Below are 19,491 nucleotides of genomic sequence, written 5' to 3'. Positions count from 1 at the left end.
GCTCTCTCTCTCTCTCTCTCTCTCTCTCTCTGTTACTGCGATGCATCAACTCATCGGGCCCTCAGGGGTACATGCCTTTATATTCGCTCAATGAAACACACACACAAACACAGTCTCACACATACACACACACACATAAACACACACACACACACAGTCACACACACCCACACACACATAAACACACACACACACACAATCGCGCACACACACACACACATAAAACACACACACACACAATTGCGCACACACACACACACATACATAAACACACATACACAAACCCAGTCACGCACACACACAAACAGTCACACACACACACAAATGCAGTTACACACACACACACACACACACACACACACACACACACAAACACATTTACTCACACACACATGCATGCAATAAGGATTTGCCATGGAATGGCAACAGCCACATATGAGGAAAGAAAGAAATTAAAGGAAAGGAGGAAAAAATAAAGAAAGACAGCAAGAAACAAAATATTGAAGTAAAGTAAAACAGAGGAGAGAGTTGCCTAAGCAGATAATGCTGAGATGCGGGCGAAGGGCACCCTCAGCTCAGAACATCCACCTGCACTCGGATCTACTTTTTTGTCTTAGACGACATGAATTACCTGGCACAAACGCACTCTTGAGAAAAAAAAAAAGCGAGGACACCCTTCTCAAAGGCGCTCTCCACTCCTATGGCAGACGGCTAGTGTCGGCGCGTGTGTAGTACCAGTAATGGCAGGGACGTGACGCAGACTCCTGTATGCCAACCAGGCAGAGAGGCGCCCTTAGATACCTGCAGCGGGGCGGTCGCTCACCTTGAGGAGAGCGTCTCGATGAAAGGTAAGAGCTGGAAATTTTACTCTCCATTCAAGGTGTTCCTGATGAGAGGCCGGGCTGCAACACGCCACATAGATATCTCTGTCTCTCTCTCTCGTTCTCCGTGTCTATTTATGTATATACATCCGCATCCATACAGAGACGAGGAGAGGCGGCGTGTGACAGGGGTGGACGGTGAGAGGCTGACCTTGAGGTAGGTCCACCATCATCACTACCACCACCCCCCCCACGTTGCTCAGGAGAGCCCTCGATGGGGGCAGCAGTGAGACCACTCAGACAGGAGGGCCGGCTGACTGATTGCTGGGTGCAGCTGACGGGTCAAACTCCCACAGAGGCCGACGGCTCACATGAACCAGCCACGCACACACGAACATGATGTGTGTACCACGTGTGTGCGCGCCCCACGCAAACACATGCAGGTGCACTCACGCGCACCCCCCCCCCCCCCCCCACACACACACACACACGTACACACAAGCCTTTCATCACACAAGTCATGTTCAGGAGGAAGAGTACACATAATACAAAGCAGAGTGATAGGTGTCCAGATAAGGAGACAGAGATAGAGGAGATAGAGGAGACAGACCCCTGGGGCTCCACAGTCATCTCAATACCCTGCCCTATATGGTTGTACTTTTTGTTGTGTAAAAAAGCATAAAACACAACATTTGTTGTGCATCATGCGATGGCAAGACGGTTAAAGGAAACAAACCAAAATGAATGACTTTACAAATTAGAAGCTGAAAAAAGACAACGTTGTGCCCTCAAAATCTCGACATCAAGATCCCACAGCCATGTCCAGGTCAAGCCGTGAACAACATGAGAACAATAACCCATAACAACAACAATAGAGAGATGTAAAGAAACAAAAAAGAAGATAATCGACTGATTCGGGCAAAACGTAATTCAGCTCTGAGGAAAATATATCTGCACCGTTTTTTAATGTTTCATTTTATATCCTCCCCTCCTCATCCCACTCTTCCTTTTGTCTGCTGTCAGAAACGAGCCGGGCTAACATAGCAAGCTGTCACATCAAGGCCATCGCCTGCATCTCTACAACACGGGGGAAATACTGTACAGTACGGGCTCGGCACGGAGGCTTCCACACACACACACACACACACACACACACACACACACACACACACACACACACACACACACACACACACACACACACAGGAGGTGTAGCGCCTTGTAGAAAGCACACGGCTGTGTTTTTAACCGGAGCATGTGCCCTGGGGACAAAGACATTACGGCGGAGGAGAGGAAAGTTTGCGGTTCGGTTGCTGAACAAATAGATTGGAATTGTATGCAAATGTTTGGAGGAGCGAGGGAGTGCTGGATACAGCCATTTAGGCTAAACTGTGGTATGTACTTCAGCAGGCAGCTCGCGCGCGCAACACACGGAAAGACACAATATGATCAAAGGAAGAGACAGGGCGGAAAATGGGGAGGTACTTTGAAGAACACATACAAATTAAAGGTTATAAAAGCAAAAGGCGAGTATTAGGAGAAGGAGTATTTAGAATGTGGTAATCATTACTGTAATGACAGAGTAATGATTCTAATCAGTTGAGAGCGTGATCTACATCTACTTTAGTTCTGTGTGGAAATGTCAAGAGCTGGTGTGAGATGTTGATCCAATCTGCAGCGTGCATATCCTGAGTCAGCCCCGGTGGTCGGAGTTAAACGGTTCCACCGCATCTCTTCAGAGGTGTTTGCCGAGGGTGATGAAGGAAACCAGGGTCAGACGATGGGTAAATAGGGGAGAGGAAGGGAGAGGAGGGGAGAGGGGGGGAGGAGCGGGGTGGAGAGGAAAGGAGGAAAGACGAGAGACGAGGAGGGGAGAGGAGAGGAGGGGAGGGGAGACACGAGAGGAGGGGAGTGGAGAGAAGGGGAGAGGAAAGGAGAGGAGAGGGGAGGAAGGGGAGAGGAAAGGAAAGGAGAGGAGAGGAGGGCAGAGGAGAGGAGAGGAAGGGGAGAGGAAAGGAAAGGAGAGGAGAGGACAGGAGAGGAGGACAGAGGAGAGGAGAGGAGGGGAAATGAGAGAAGAGAAGAGAAGAGAAGAGAAGAGAAGAGAAGAGGAGAGGAGAGGAGAGGAGAGGAGAGGAGAGGAGAGGAGAGGAGAGGAGAGAAGAGGAGAGGAGAGGAGAGGAGAGGAGAGAAGAGGAGAGGAGAGGAGAGGAGAGGACAGGGGATGCAGCCCTGAAGTGTGCAGGCATCGAGGCCTATTCCAGGTGGAGTGTACACTTGATTTGTCTTTAGACAAGGAACAAGTGCACCGCTGTGTGTTCCTCAAATGGCACAGGGAGAGAGGGGCGGAACATTCCATTCCAATTCACTCAGACAGTGTGTCTGATTAGGTGTGTGTGCATGTGACTGTGTGTGTTTGTGTGTGTGTGTGTGTGTGTGTGTGTGTGTGTGTGTGTGTGTGTGTGTGTGTGTGTGTGTGTCTGTGTGTGTGTGTGTGTGTGTGTGTGTGTGTTGGGTAGGGGTTTGTATCGGTGAGCATACCTTCCTACCGTTGCCTGTGAGACCAGACAGAGAAGAGAGATAAAAATAGAGTAGAAAGAAGGAACTAAAATAGAGAGGGGAAGAGAGAGAGAGAGAGAGAGCGAGAGAGAGAGCGAGAGAGAGAGAGAGAAAGAGAGCGAGAGAGAGAGAGAGAGAAAGAGAGAGAGAGAGAGAGAGAGAGCAAGAGAGAGAGAGAGAGAGAGAGAGAGAGAGAGAGAGAGAGAGCGAGAGCAAGAGAGAGAGAGAGAGCGGGAGCGAGGGAGATGAGACAGAGACAGATAGAAGGAGCCGGAGCAAAGAGGACGCGAGGGGAAGGGAAGGAAACGCGTGTAAGACGGTAAAAGGCTGGGGGATGAGTACACAGAATGACCTCTATTAGAATACGAGTCCGGGGCCTCGCGGCCCCCGGCACTTAAAGAGCCCCGTCCGAGTCAAGTGTCAGCCATTACGTGCCATCAGCGGTGACACGGGGTCACTGAAGACGAGGACGTGGGGGGGGGGCAGCACCAGTGCGAGTCCTGGCGCTCTCAGTACGGCCCATTACACAGTCCCGCAGCGGGTACAGTCATGTGCAAAACTACACAAGAGAAGGAAAAATGGAAAGCTACGGAGAAAAAAAGGCTAAACCTGTTTCCCAGGGCGGAAAAGAGTGTGGGCTTGGCAAGGGCGAGGACATATGTCCCGGGCTATCTTGGAGCAGGGACACACACACACACACAGACACACACACACACACACACGCACACACACACACACACACACACACACACACACACACACACACACACACACATCTCACATGCCTTCATGAGACATACCGGGTGTTGGGATGGGGATGAATGTGTGGTGGATGCTGTGTTTTATTATCACTGTATTGAGGTAGAGTATAGTACTATATAGAGGTAAACATGAGTACGTTTTTTTGGTTTTGCTGGAATGATCTCATTGGTGCAAATTACGACAAGGATTCGTCAAAATGAAACGTGATCGTACATGACATTGTGATTAGTAGACGCGTTGTCCTGTGTACCGTGCTTGTGATCATCCACGATTCAGCATAAAAAAAAAAAAACATGCCCCAGAATAAAGGCTCCTGCATCCCTTGTGTACAGCACACAACAGACAGGATCTGATTGTGTACGACATGTCAGAATGGCTCGCTGCTAAACCAGCTTTGTAATTACTTCAAGGAGGTTTTAATTATCAAACGCTCTGCCCTTAATATCAGTCAACGCTTAAGCAGCACCTAAACTGGGATTGATTGGATCAATTAACTGCGAATACAGGAAAACAGGAGGCCTGCCAATCACCTGTGGGCTAGAGGAAGTGTATCTTTGATGCATGTCTGTGCACACATTGCGCATGGATGTGTGCGCACATTTGTCTTAACCTGGGTCTCTGTGCGTGTTTGTGTTTGCATCCGTGTGTGTGTTTGTGTGTGTGTGTGTGTGTGTGTGTGTGTGTGTGTTTGTGTGTGTGTGTATATATGCTTGCGTGCATGCGTGTGTGCGCGCGCACACGCATGTGTGTGTGTATGTGTGTGTGTGCATTCGCGCGCGCGTGTTTGTGTGTGTCTGTGTGTGCGCGTGTGTGTGTCTGTGAATGAGAATATCAGCTTGACAGCTGGGCTTGTTCGTGGGGCTTAGTGAGCATTCTGCCTGTTTGGGAAGCAACAAGCGTGCAGTCTATCTGAGCACGGATCTGAAACCTCTGTCAACACAGAGTGCAACTGCTGTAAACAACCACTGAGTCAACATACACAACCGCTCACACACAAACGGGCAGGAACACTCAAACGTGTGACTGTAAAGGAATTAAACAAAGAAATCGATCAAAAGGCCTCCCACCGTTTAACATGACGGTTGAGAGAGAGAGTAGGAAAGGGAGCGCGAGAGCGAGAGAGAGAGAGAGCGTGAGATAACGTGAGAGAGAAAGAGAGAGTGATAGAGAGAGTGATAGACCCAGAGAGAGAACGAGAACGACAGAGTGAGAGAAAGTGGGCGGAGGATGAGGGTGGCAAGCTAGTACAGGTTATGTGTGCAATCATTTGTGAGTGTATTTGTGTTTGCGTGGGCGTGTCTGTGTGTACATGCGTGCACGTGTCTGTGTGTGTGTGTACGTGTGTGTGTGTAAGTCCATCAGTATGTCGTCGCCACAGCCCTTCACTAAGTCCCAGATTAACAGTGACAGGCAGAGATCCCTCTAATTATCTCTTCCTGGACCACATGCAAATGGCACAGCCAAACGGAGAGCCCTGATTGGCCGGGCGCGCTGGATGCCGTTGTCAGGCTAATGAGCCTGGCGACAGGATACAGCCTTGTGATGTACCAGAAAAATCCATCTCCAAACACAATGACCCAGAGACAGATGCATATACACGTGCAGAGACACACGCACACACACATACCGCACACACACCTCAGAAATACAGAGTGCAAGCATGCACACTCAAACACACACACACACACACACACACACACACACACACACACACACACACACACACAGGCAGACATGCCATGACTAAAGCCTCTGATGATGAGCAAATTAGCCAAATGCTTGTCATAACTTCCCATATCGTTGCCACCCATTAACATTGATATCCTTACACAGACCCACACCACAAACATACCGCGGTGCGTGCCTCACGTTTGTCAGTCTGTGTTTCTGCTGTGGGCCCCAGAGCTTCCCCTTGTATCCTGAACTCTTCCACAGCCCCGGTGTTTCTGTTTTGGGACCCGCCGTGTTTTAATCAGGAGCGGGTGGCACTGCCTCCTCTGTGTTTCATCCAGCAAAGCTCCACGCTAGATTAAACAGGATTCACGCCTGGATCTGGTGTTACACAGAGTGAGAGAGAGAGCCTGGCGTAACACAGAGAGAGAGAGAGAGGGAGAGAGAGAGAGAGAGAGAGAGAGAGCGAGAGAGAGAGAGAGAGAGAGAGAGTCAGACAGACAGACAGACAGACAGACAGACAGACAGACAGACAGACAGACAGAGAGCCTGGTGTTACAGAGAAAGAGAGTGAGAGAGAGCCTGGTGTTAGAGAGAGAGAGACAGAGAGAGAGAGAGAGAGAGAGAGAGTCCAATTTTTGTAACAGTGACAAAATGGCATATATTACTATGTTGACACTCAAGACATAATACCATGTTTAAAAAAGGAATAAAATGTTTTTGGGTTCATTGCCACGGCCCAGTTACACTGCTATGACAGGTGGTTTTCTGGGGTTTGTCACTTGTATATATGCACTCCCTGTGTTTTGACTGGTGGGAAAAATCTCTTGTTTTATTCTAATGTAGACTGAAAATCAAAGTATCACTAAACATCTTTCCGGACTATCTGGGCATGTAAAATGGGCTGAATGGCACCGAATGGAAACAACATTACAGAACATTACAGAACAAAGTACCGTCTGTTTGTTTTGTATCCGAGAGCTTTCTTAAGAGGACCGAAAAAATAATACGCTAAACGAAAAAAACAATACAAAGGCTGGTTTCTTCATCTCCAGTCATTCCGGCCCTCGTCATCATCGGGGAGAGACAGAGCGGTGACTGATGTCTGGTGTCTCCGGGCGGGCTGACCGCCGCCGCCCCGGGAAGATGGATTCACCGCAACCCTCCGGCTCATTTTTAGTGGGTCAAGACAAATATCTCAGACGTCTCACACTGCAGGGTGAGGAGGGGGGGGGGGGGCAGGGTGAAGGGTTGACAAGAGAGAGTAACTGTGTGTGTTGGTGTGTGTGGGTTATATATAGGGGGTGCAGGAGGTGGTGCTGTTGGTGGTGGAGGTGGAGGTGCTGGTGTTGGGGCTGGTGGTGTTGTTGGTGGGGGTGCTGGTGGGGTTGGTGGTGCTGGTGGTTGTGGTGGTGGTGAGGGTGTTTGTGGTGTTGATGGGAGTGGTGGTGCTGGTAGTGGTGATGGGGCAGGTGGTGGTGGTGGTGGTAGTGGTGGTGGTGGGGGTGGGGGTGGGGGTTGGCCGGCCTGCCTGGCTGACAGTTGACTCTGTTGGATGTGACTTTCACAGTCTGCTGGTGGTTTGGTGTGGAAGCCATCACATCTGTGACTGGCCGTTTGATTAATGAGCCTCTCAGCTTGTCTATGCAGTCTGAGGTGAGGCCACGGCCTTATCCCAGGCATCACTGATTTATTCGCCTACGGAGCAAACCCTCTCCCCCCCCCCCTTCGGACAACACACACACACACACACATCCACACGCACACACACACGGTGAGCGGAGACAAATGTGTGCCCTCCGTGACACGCAGACACGGTATACAAAGTGGTGCACTGCAGACAAACACACAGGCTCGGCATGTATACAAGGACATGCACTTAGAGAGGCACACACACACACACACACACTCTTATACCCTCCCACACTCGTAACACCACACAAGCACACACACACATACACTAGCGCACACACACCCTGCAAAACAAATGTGTAGACACACACACACACACATACACACCCTTCCACACCTGTGTATAAACACAAACACATGCGCACACACACACACTGCCAAAGCTATGTATAGACACATAACACACACACACACACACCCACACACACCCACACGTCTCCCCACCACCTGCTTACGGCTGATGAAACCCTCAGTGTGTCGGTGTGTGTCCAGGGCGAGACGAGTTGAGAACACAATATGGAGAATGAATCCTGCAGACAGCAGACGCACTCTGTCGTCTCTGGCTGTCATTCACACACACACACACACACACACACACACACACACACACACACACACACACACACACACACACACACGAGGGGATGGGGACTTGTAGCAAAGAAGTAGAAGAAGAAAGACACCCTGCCTCAATGACACACAGACACACGCACACACACACACACACACACACTAACACACGCACACACACACACACACACTCCCCAGATTTTAAGAAGTGACAGGGCTTTTGAATATCGAGCTTCTCTCACAAGATGGAGAGCCTGAGCACTGAGTGCCTGAGACGCCCCTAGCAGGGCCTAACCTTGAGCACTTGGGGGTTTTCTCTCCCCCCCCCCCCCCCCCCCCTCTCTCTCTCTCTCCCTCTCTCTCCCAGTAACGGTCAACCAGCTGCTAACACGCAGTCCCTATAACATCACCCCTTAAAGCCAGATAAATGACGAGTTAACGCAAATGTGCTGTGTGGACACACACACACACACACACACACACTCAAGAACACACAAACAGGAACACACACACACACAACACACACACACACACACAAACACACACACACACACACAAACACACACACACAGGATCCAACTGCCACCTGCACACACACACGTTGCCGTCCCCGGAGGCGTACGGTGGGACCATTAATCCAGACACACCGCGCTCCAGCTCCGTCTCGGCTTGAGCGGCGTCCGCGGAGGAAGACGCAGCATTCTGACATATTTGTTTTTATCTTATTCCCCAGAAGAAGCGGGGGAAGAGTAGGCCCGCCATATGGCTGCCTTCGGAGGCCAGATGGCGATTGCCCACTTTCTGAAAGCACGTGCGTCCATCGCCGCACTTTAAGGAGCCGCTCGGAAACGCGACACCGGGCACTGGCACCCGTCCACAGCGCGCTATTGTTGTGGATCTGAGCGGGAAAACAGCCGAAAAGTGGGAACAATGAGGAGGGAAACACTTTGGTGTGTTTCGCCGCACTGCGTCTTATTGTTTCAAACACGCGGGTGGTGCGTTTTTATTTGCTCCGGGGGGCCCACGAATACTTAAAGATGTCTACCAGAGCCCCTTCGGATCATGGGCTTCAATGAGGGGCTTTTTGCAAGACAAAGGAAATAACGTTGATTGTAGCTGTCTTCCAGTTAAGGGCTGATTACGGTTCCACGCTCATGCAACGCAACGACCACGCAGACGCTTCGACGCAGTCGTGAACCGTCACGGTTCTGCGCCGGGTTTTAGTAAGTGGACCAATCACAGCCCGTGCTGCTGCGTCGCCTCGATGGAAGGTTACGATTTTTGGGGAGGCGCACGTCACGCCCTTTGCGGTGGACGCAAGGAGGTGTCCACAAGGACGTAAGGGGTCCGTAACCCCCTTTCCGTTGCATGAACGGGGGACCGTAATCAGCCCTTTAGCGCACAAAAAAGACTGCGATGGAAGGATTGGTGGGTTGAGATGGCTTTCGACCCAGAGACACGGGGCCCCTACCGGAGGTGAAAGCCTCGGTGTCCTTGGGCCACATGAAGTGTTCATGATGGAGTGGTGGACCCGCCCTACGACACGCACAGCTCCATCTCTCATAGCTGCCCCGTATCAGGCAGGTCACCACACCTTTCCTGACACACGTGCACTTAGACAACACACACCCGCCGCACACACTTAGACACACAACCCGCTGAGCACACACTAAGACACACACGCGCCGCACACATTAAGACACACGCGCGCGCACACACACATGCATAGACACGCGCACACACACACACACACACACGCACACACACACAGACAACATACGCTCGCATGCACACACACACACACACACACACACACACACACACACAGACAATATACTCTCACATGCTCACACACACACACACTCACAAACACAAACATAGTGTAACACGCACGCACACATACACACACAGTTTTAAACAACACACATTGTCACCTTGGTAGCTTCTAGTTAAAAAATATTTCTGGGCGTTTAAGCATTCTTTAGTTTGAGTAGAACAAGTCATGCAAAGGGATGACGCAGGTCAGCAAACAAAGAACATCATTGTTTATCTTGCAGCATGCTGTGGAAGATTCTAAAAGCTTTTCAGACTAAGACTAGCCAGCTAGCACAACAAACTCTGTCATAATCTGTCAAGTTCCCAGACAATGCAAAGTATTTTAGAGCAACATTTAACCTCAATGCACACAGAGTTGGGCTCATCGGGTTGATCAGAAGCCTTTAGCCTCATGGAGGTGGAACCTGATATTAAAATCAGAAAACAGCTAACTTTACCTCATGAACACAAATATCTTTGAAGACATGCCATCCTTATTAAACGTATACATCCTTTTCGTATTCTAAGCCTTTTGGATGTTTAAAACAGGACGAAACAAGTCTGTGAACTTTGTGTTTCGGACGCCGTACAAACATTTTAGGACTCATGCATTCAGGTATTTTAGCGTGCCCTTACACAGTCCGGGGCTACATAATAACCATGTGCAGCTCTCGGTACCAACGTGACATTGAACAGACAACCAGCAATGTGGCTGTGTGTTAGGGGAGAACACTGTGTAATAGCAATGATCAGATTGAGATTCCCAACAGTGAAGACTGAACTAGCTTGTCAAGCTGTTTGAGAGCATCCAAATGTCTTGAGTTGAGCAGCCGAACGAATACAACGACAAAATGTAATCCTCCCGGTCCATCCATCCAACACGTCGGCCCGTCCGTCCATCCATAGCTCCACCCGCCTCCTTCTATGTATCAGTCCATCCATCCATCCACCTATCCGTCCGTCCGTCCAACCAGCCAACCAGTAAAGCAGTCATCAACCCTGAGGTTGCCTGGGTGGCATTAATCAGACTGCCTTTTTTTTCCTGCTGAAAGGCTCAATCTTCCTATGATGGATGAGCCAGTGTGTTGAGAGAACAAAGTGACAAAGAAGGACACACACCCACAAACACACACACACACACACACACACACACACACACACACACACACACACACACACACACACATACACAACCCCACCCACACACCTGTATAAATTCACTGCCTTTCCCTTGTCAGGGCGCTACGGTGCAATCTCAAGGTAGCGGGGGGAGATAGACTCGGAGCATTACGCATACATGCATGTGTCCTGCTGTGCTAATGAAGTCATCGCTACAGTGATTTACCGGCGCCAGTATAAAAGCCTGCTGCCCTTAACTCATAGCCCGCCTCCATTAGAAAGTGATAGAAACCCTGGACACAGTAAATGTCCCGCCATGCAGCGATATATAGAGGGGCCAGCGGGCCCGCGTTCCTATACCTCACGCAGTCCGGTGGGGGGGGGGGGGGGCGGGGGGGGAGATCTATCGGCGCTCAGAGCAGAAGTCATTCAAGGAGACCCTTGCAGGAGAGCCCCCCCCCCCACAAGGTCACGATGCCGGCTCTTTAGAGGGGAGCCGGCGACGGCGGAGCCCGTTCTATAAGTACGGTGGAGTCAAGTACAGGAAGACACACTGTGGAATAATCCGGGTTTAACAGCAAAGGACACGGTAAATTGTTGCGTAATCAACCTCTTTGAACGAGATCTGACGGTTGATGGCGAGGCCAGCGGCCCCCCAGTCACCCGAAGCAGCCGATGCTTCTCTTTGAGACCAGGGGGCCAGATCAGAGGGAAACTCTGACAGCGGAAACGTCTTCAGGCGTGAAACTTAACTTCATGTGCCGTGTGTTCGTGTGTGTGTGTGTGTCTGTGTATGTGTGTGTGTGTGTCTGTGTGGGCGCTAGCGCGCGTGTGTGTGTCTCGGTCAGGGCGAAACCCGTCCAAATCCTCCATGAAATCAGCTTCTTGGAAACTACAAAGAGACCCTAATAGGCCACTGACAGACTCCCCAGCACTTTGATACTGTGAGATTATGGTGAATTATATAACATTTGCCCCCATTTTCTCCAGCTGTCTGTGCATATTTGCAACTTTGTCATTATAGTCTGCTTTTTTCCCCTTCCTCCACCCCCTTCCCTATGCATCCCCTTTCAGTGCACGTATATAAACATCTGATCTCATGTCTTGCTCCTTCAGCACAACACAGAATCCAATCTCCTTTCTCCACATCTCTATCTAGTTATTCTTAATCATCTCTCTCTCTCTCTCTCTCTCTCTCTCTTGCTCTCTCTCTCTCTCTCACACTCTCTCACACTCTTTATTTCACACTCTTTATCTCACTCTCTCTCTCTCTACCAAATTTTGGCTCATTTAGCTCGCATTCATGAATATTCCAGCAGCAATTTGCCTCGCCTTAGCAGAGTATTTAAACACAGGTGCAGCAAAGTGCTAGAACATGAGAGCATGTGTACAATGGACTCCTGGAATGTTTTAGTTTGTGTGTGTGTGCGTATGTGATTGTGTGTGTGAGTGCGAGGGCATGTGTGCATGTGTGCTTGATCTGTGTGTATGGGTCGGTGTGTGTTTGTGTGTGTGGGGGTGTTTGTGTGTATGTGTGTGTGTGTGTGTGTATGTGTGTATGTGTACATGTGTGTGTGTGTGTATGTGTGTGTGTATGTGGGTGTATGTGTGTAAGTGTTTTATTACAGAGCATTGCACTTCACCCTTATTATACCTGTGTCCTTGGCCGAGGGAGAGCTTGCCCTTTGTCAATAAGGTGCACATGCCCATGTGATGTGTGCATATGCATGCATGTGTTGTGTGTGCATGAATATGTGTGTGTGTGTATATGTGTGTAAGAGCATGGGTGTTTGGTGCATGTATCTGTACTCACGTGTGTGTGTGTGTGTGTGTGTGTGTGTATGTGTGTGTGTGTATGTGTGTGTGTGTGTGTGTGTGTGCATCATTGCACTCATATATATGTGTGCGTGCGTGCGTGCGTGCGTGCGTGCGTGTGAGGCGGTGGCCCCGCGGCCCCCCGGTGTGACCAGAGCTATCGCCCTCTAATACCTGTCACACACCTGCATCAATGTTTATGCCCCCCCCCCGCCTCGCAGTGCAGGACACAACAGCAGTAACATGGGGGGACGGGAACAGAGACGCTGGTAAAAGATAATAACTGAACAAAGACGAGAAGCAACGAATATGTTTGATAGCGAGTGAGGCTCCGCGGTGACGCAGCGTGATGATGAATAACTCAGTAACTCAGGGATGAACTAACTTATGTCTTGTCTTTAAATAACGATCATCCTAAACATGGCGACGTTCCCAGACATGTACAGGAAGCGCCCGCTCTTCTCCCACGCGTTTACTCAGAGACGATAACGTGACACCTGCCTCGGCTGAATGACTAATTCAGTTCAGTTCAGTTTAACTTTATTGCTCCAAAAGGGAAACTTGCCTTGCAGTCAGGTACACATGAATGGCACAAGATACACAAGGACACACAGCAAAGAAATAGACACAGGCTAATATAAGCAAAAAAACGGTCATACTTATCTAGTCATCAAATTCAAATACATTTACACCCTGTGACTACCCTGTGAAAGTCGCTGGGGCTCGTGGCCTTTGCACGAGGCGGAACTTCCAACCCCGGCAGGAGCAGAAGAAGAAGAAGAGGAAGAGGAAGAAGGTGAGTTCTGCTCTGTGAACCTCCATGACAGAGGCTCCTACATGTGTTTAGGCAGAGAGAGACGAACGGCAGGTAGGGAGTGAATGTCAAGTTCACTCGTCCCGAGCGAGCGTTTCACTGCGCGTCGAGTCGAGATGTCGCTCACGTGACGTGGGTCTCCGGTGCAGACAGAAACTTTTCTTCTAAAAGACTTTAAGAGAGGAAACCGCCTCACCTGGGAGGAGCGTCAGGCAACGTGCAGAGCTTGAGAAAGACCCGGGCACACGCACACGTGCACACGCATGCACACTAAATCACAGGCTCATCATATGTGCATAAATCGAAGTGCAGGTGCACACATTTTGATCAGCTGTGTGTGTGTGTTTGTGTTTGCGCGCATGTGTGCGTGTGTGTGTGTTTGTGCGTGTATGTGTGCGTGTGTGCGCGCGTATGTATGTGTGCGTGTGTGCGAGCATGTGTGTGTACGTACGTGTGTGTGTGCATGTGTGTTAGGTGTACATATCAGTGCTACCTGTTGGCCAGCAGGGTGGTGAAGGTGACCCGACTCAGAGGCTGATAGGCTGGCAGCAGTCTCGGCCAGTCCCACGTCCAGTCAGCCACGGCGCTCTGTTGATGTACGAGCAGAGAGCCTTGTTAGTTATTAATCAGGGTTAATACCATCAGTGCATTGCCACTCCAGCTGGGGCCATCCGACGGCGCAGGAGAGGCGAGGAAGAGGAGGAGGAGGAGGAGCACCAACACCGAATGCAGAGCGATCAATCATGTCTGCACAAGTTTTTGTTTTTTTTCGTTTTCCAGTAAGACAGCAATTAATTCATAGATCCATTTTGGTAGAGAGGGAGCTATCATTTGGAGAATAAAAATAGGTTACTTTTGGGCGGGGTCTTTACTTTTCCTCACTACGTACTTTACTGTGTCTTGGTTTCTCTTTCTTTTGTTCTTCCTGTCCGTCTGTCTTTGTTTCTTATCTTAATTTATCTCTCACACACACAAACATTTGGTCGGCTTTCTCCATAATTCAACAAATAAGCGCATGTGTATGCGTGCCCACGAGCGCACCCACACACACACACACAAACACACAGACACACACACACAAACAGACACACACATGCAAGCACCTACTCCCACACACACACAAACACACACACACAGCCATAGTGCCATAGTGGCACAAATAAGAGGAAATAGAAATCAAATGACTTTGATTGCCAAAATGTCGCTCTTAACTCAAGGCTGAGTTTTATTGACAAGATGAGGATAAAGCCGGCCGCCTCCCTCCACACACTCCCTCCTTACTGCCTGATTGATGGCACTGGCTTCCTCTTTATTCTCCTCGCCCTGTTTTGTTTAACAAACAACCCCGGCACCTGAAGCCGGGAAAGGCATTTTAATCATTCCCCTAATAGGGTGTTTCTATGCAAAGCTATGCAGCCTTCTGTGATAAGCACAGAGCAGGGTAAATCTCTGGATTACAGCGGGTCTTTTCTTCGAAACAATGGCGACAATGTGGGGGCATTAGCATGACAAAAGGAAGGCAAATGTATTAATACATCTTTACTATCAAACAGAAAGAGGCAGGGGATGCAAGAGTGTAAATGTAGCACTTAAACATGTAACACACCCATGCAAACCACACACACAGACACAAACACATGAGCACCACATGCACTCACACTTAGCTAGAATTCAAGGAGGGATATGTCTTATAATTAAGTCGCGGTCTCAGGGATAGCACAGCGGTAAAGTTTTGGAGGTAGGAGGCGGTGTGTTTCAAAGGGCTCCAGGAAAGGAAACTCCTTTTCATCCATGTTCAATATTTTAAGCAAAAGGACAAATCCTCTGTCATCCCTTTTCACCGGCTTTCACATTTCTCTTTCAATCCCCGTTCTCTTTCTTTCCTGTTCCCTGACTCCAGCATGGGGAGTCAGGCAAGCGACCCGCACAGGATAAAGAGCCTGCTGGAAAACCTGGGAACTTCACAGAGGGCTGGGGCTTTGGGACCCACAGAGACCCACGAGATCCTCCAACTGCAACACAGTGCCAGTGGCACAAATGCTGTGCCACTGGCCTTATGGCTGGAAGTACCTGGCATGCCTAGCACACACACAGACACACACACACACACACACACGCACACACACACACACACACACACACACACACACACACACACACACACACACACACACACACAGTACAAAGGCTGAAGTAAAAGGTTGAAGTAAGCCTGAAAAGGTACAGATAGTCATGGAAACGTCCCAAGTGATATATCCTTTTTTTTTGTTTTTAATTCTTTTCTTCACCGTCTGCAGTTCTGCTATGAAATGAACTGTTAGCCATAATGCTCTGTATGTAAACCCCCGGGGGACTCACCTGCTCCAGCCGCTCCCTTCCGATGTGGTCAAACTGTACCAGAGGGTTGAAAGGGCTCGGAGGCACGTCGCCTTCAGAACCGGGCTGGAAGTTCACCCTGTGAGCTGCGTCCGTGTTTCCGGCCAGCCTGGACATCAACAGTTCCTGCGCAGCATTCAGAGGGTGAGATGAGGTGAGGTGAGGTGAGGAGAGGAGGCCAGCGAAGGGGAAGAGGACACGAAAGAGAGGCAGTCATTGAGCGTGGATGGGCGACATTTTAAAACAGAAACACGAGGTGAAAAAAGACGTACGGTGACGGATGAGAGAGCGAAGGCCTGACCTGGCATTTGGTAATCGCAGTAATTGCATTTCTGCCGTTTAAGTTGTTTTTACACTAGCGGGTCTTCTAGTGAGTGGACGATAACGGACACATTCAGCGTCTGCCTCGTACCAGTTCAATCTGTCCATCGGAAGTAGAATAATCATGTACCAGCAGCCTAGTAGACACTGAATGGTCGCCTGAAAGAGACTCCCTAATTGGTGGTCCCAGAAACAAGGGGGGGGGGGAGTAATTGCGTGGAGTTTGTTTCTGCGTTGTGATAATGAAGATGCATTGAGAAAGCAGGGTTACATTCGGAGGAGAGAAGCGGCAGGGTTTGGGCTTTTAGCTCTAGCTAACTTTATTCACCCCCTTTATATAACCTTGGGTTGTTAACACAGACGTTGGTGCGCATACTTGTATGTGTGTGTGTGTGTGTGTGTGTGTGTGTGTACGTTTGCGTTTGTGCATGCGCTTGGGCTTCTGTGTGTGTGTGTGTGTGTGTGTGTGTGTGTGTGTGTGTGTGTGTGTGTGTGTGTGTGTGTGTGTGTGTGGGGGGGGAGCTTAGAGGCCATGTCAAGTTGACGGATGGGAGTACAGTGGGTTCACACTGCGTTGTGCCTGTACATGCACACACGCTGAGACACACACACACACACACACACACACACACACACACACACACAAACACACACACACTTTCTGTACACCCGCCCATCCTCACCATGACCCTGTCTGTCCTGGCCTTGACCTGATCTGGTGGAGGCAGTGGCCAGTAACACACCCGACCGCAGAGTTTATGCACCGGGTACATGACCATTCCACCAGTTTGTAGGGCAACGCGTCTTTAATGTTTTTCCCCCTTCTCCATTCCCACATGCAACCCTTACTGTTATTAGGAGATTAAAATAACCAGAGAGGGTTTTGGAGTCTTCGACACAAAAACGAAAGTTAACTACAATTTCATGTGACGCGGGTATAAGTAAAAAGCCGTGAGGATTAAGATTACACTAAACTATAAAATAAATAAAACTTCTAACCCTGCCAATCCTAGGCATTACTGTTTCGGCGTGCACCTGTCATACTCCAACTGGCTGTCTGTAGAGTGATAATACCGTAGCTCGGCACAAAGCCTTCCACATACAACAGAAGCAGAATATCCCAACATCTCGACACTCCTCCGACGGCACCCTCCAGTATCATGCTGTAGGGTGGGAAGTCATGTTAAAGATAAAATTGTTGTTTTTTTTGCGAAACGATCTTATACTATATTATTTAATGCAGCGCACTAGACAATTACCCATGGTCCTTCACTTTCCTATCCCCTCTGAAGGAAACACAGGAGGAACCTGGCGACAAAGTGGCGGCACCGTATTGTCGTCTCCACACAGATCCAAGTGTGTGTGTTTATGTGTTTGTGTGACAACCGGCGTGTTTTTTAGAGCACTGGGGATAAAATGCTGAACAAATAAACTCTACTTGACTGCTCCTTCACAACAACCTGACTAAACACCTCTCCCCACACACACACCCACACACACACACACACACACACACACACACACACACACACACACACACACAAACACACACACACACAGACCCATCTTAACAAGCACCCACAATGTTTCACGCTTTAAATGCACACACACACACACACACTAAACACAGCTGCCCATAAACACAAACACACACACACACATACACACACACACACACACATCCACCCACACACACACATTGTTACACGCATTTACAGGCACACACACACACACACACACACACACACACACACACACACACACACACACACACATACACACACACATACACACGCACACCTTCTGTGTAACTTGTGTGTAAAACACACACCTTGAACAAAGCAGCCTGCGGGGCCGCGGCCAGCAGACGACTAATGGTCTGGGCAGAAGGAGCGGCTCCCTACCTCATTGCCCCGGATGATGTGATGGATCTGCCTCAGGTTGGGGCTGCCACCTGCTCCGTGGCACACTTCCAGCAGCATCAGCCCTATTTTCTGCTCAGTCAGTTCGGCCGCCACCGCCGTTGCCGCTGCCACGCCTCCTCCTCCGCCTCCTCCTCCTCCTCCTTCTCCTCCTCCTCCTCCTCTCTCCTGGGCCCTGGCGCTCTCCCACCTCCTCTGCTCAAACGCACTACAGAGAGAGAGAGAGAGAGAGAGAGAGAGAGGGAGGGAGGGAGAGAGGGAGAGAGAGGGAGAGAGAGAGAGAGAGAGAGAGGGAGGGAGGGAAGGAGAAAGAGAGAGAGAGAGGGAGCGAGAGAGAGAGAGAGAGAGAGAGGGAGGGAGGGAGGGAGGGAAGGAAGGAGAAAAAGAGAGAGAGAGAGAGATAGGGAGCGAGAGAGAGAGAGAGAGAGAGCACGAGAGAGAGAGGGAGTCGAGGGTGGGAGAAAGAGATAAACATTGATGGATGCAAAAATAAGAAAAGAATAACCAAAGCAAAAGAACAGTTCATGAAAACAAATGAAAAGGAACATTTGAGAAAACCTCCTTTCCCTCCGTGAAACGCAGTGTTTTGAGTGTGTTTTGTAATATTCCGTAATAAATTACGATATTTCTCTAGTTTAAATGTTGACCTTCAAACAATACGTACAGGACGACGACGACGACGACGAGTCGTGGCGGCACCAACTTGTGAAACGCGGCAACAGGGAGGCGGAGACAAATCATCCGACGGACAGGGAGACTTTAGAGCGAGGGGTCACCGCGGCGACGGAGAACAATAAACCTCCCTCTCTGACAGAGAGCCGCCGCCATTCACCGGACGCATATCACTCAGTGGGAGAGCCATCCAGACGTCTCCTTCACCCTGCCTTCTCTCCCCCCCCCCCCGCCCCACTCTCTGCATCTCCCCCCTCCCTTTGTAATTATAAGGCAGGAAGGAAACGTTGTCTCCTGTCAGGCGGCCATCAGAGACTTGACATTGAGAAAGAAAAAAAAAATGGTGGGGTGGGGTGGGGGTAGAGAGGAGAACCGAGCCTGGGGGGGGGGGGCGGTGGTGGCCTGTCTCTCATTCATACATTCCTCTTGCCCCCGCCCCCCCCCCGATGCTGGGCCGGTGGCAGCGAGGTGGCGGTGGCAGCGGCGCTGGTGGCCATCCGTGTCAGCACCTGCTCTGTATCCTTTCCTGTCCGTCACTGTGCAGGTGAAGCAGATGATTGGA

The 19,491-nt window shown here is 50.0% G+C and overlaps 1 protein-coding gene across 1 annotated transcript in view; it reads right to left on the bottom strand.

The window, feature by feature from the left end:
* kiaa0825 (KIAA0825 ortholog) overlaps positions 1-19,491 on the bottom strand; it is a gene marked incomplete at its 3' end in the record, with an annotated part of 104,615 nt that overhangs the window by 47,023 nt on the left and 38,101 nt on the right. Inside the window, 3 exon segments of the mRNA XM_079751840.1 lie at positions 14,132-14,226; positions 15,997-16,140; positions 18,240-18,465. Of these exon segments, the coding sequence (XP_079607966.1) occupies positions 14,132-14,226; positions 15,997-16,140; positions 18,240-18,465 (465 nt within the window).

Source organism: Pollachius pollachius (assembly GCF_949987615.1).
Source record: "Pollachius pollachius genome assembly, chromosome: 1".
NCBI classification, from domain to species: domain Eukaryota; kingdom Metazoa; phylum Chordata; class Actinopteri; order Gadiformes; family Gadidae; genus Pollachius; species Pollachius pollachius.
The sequence above is the reverse complement of the archived record's forward strand: the minus strand, read 5'-3'. Positions and strand labels throughout refer to the sequence as shown.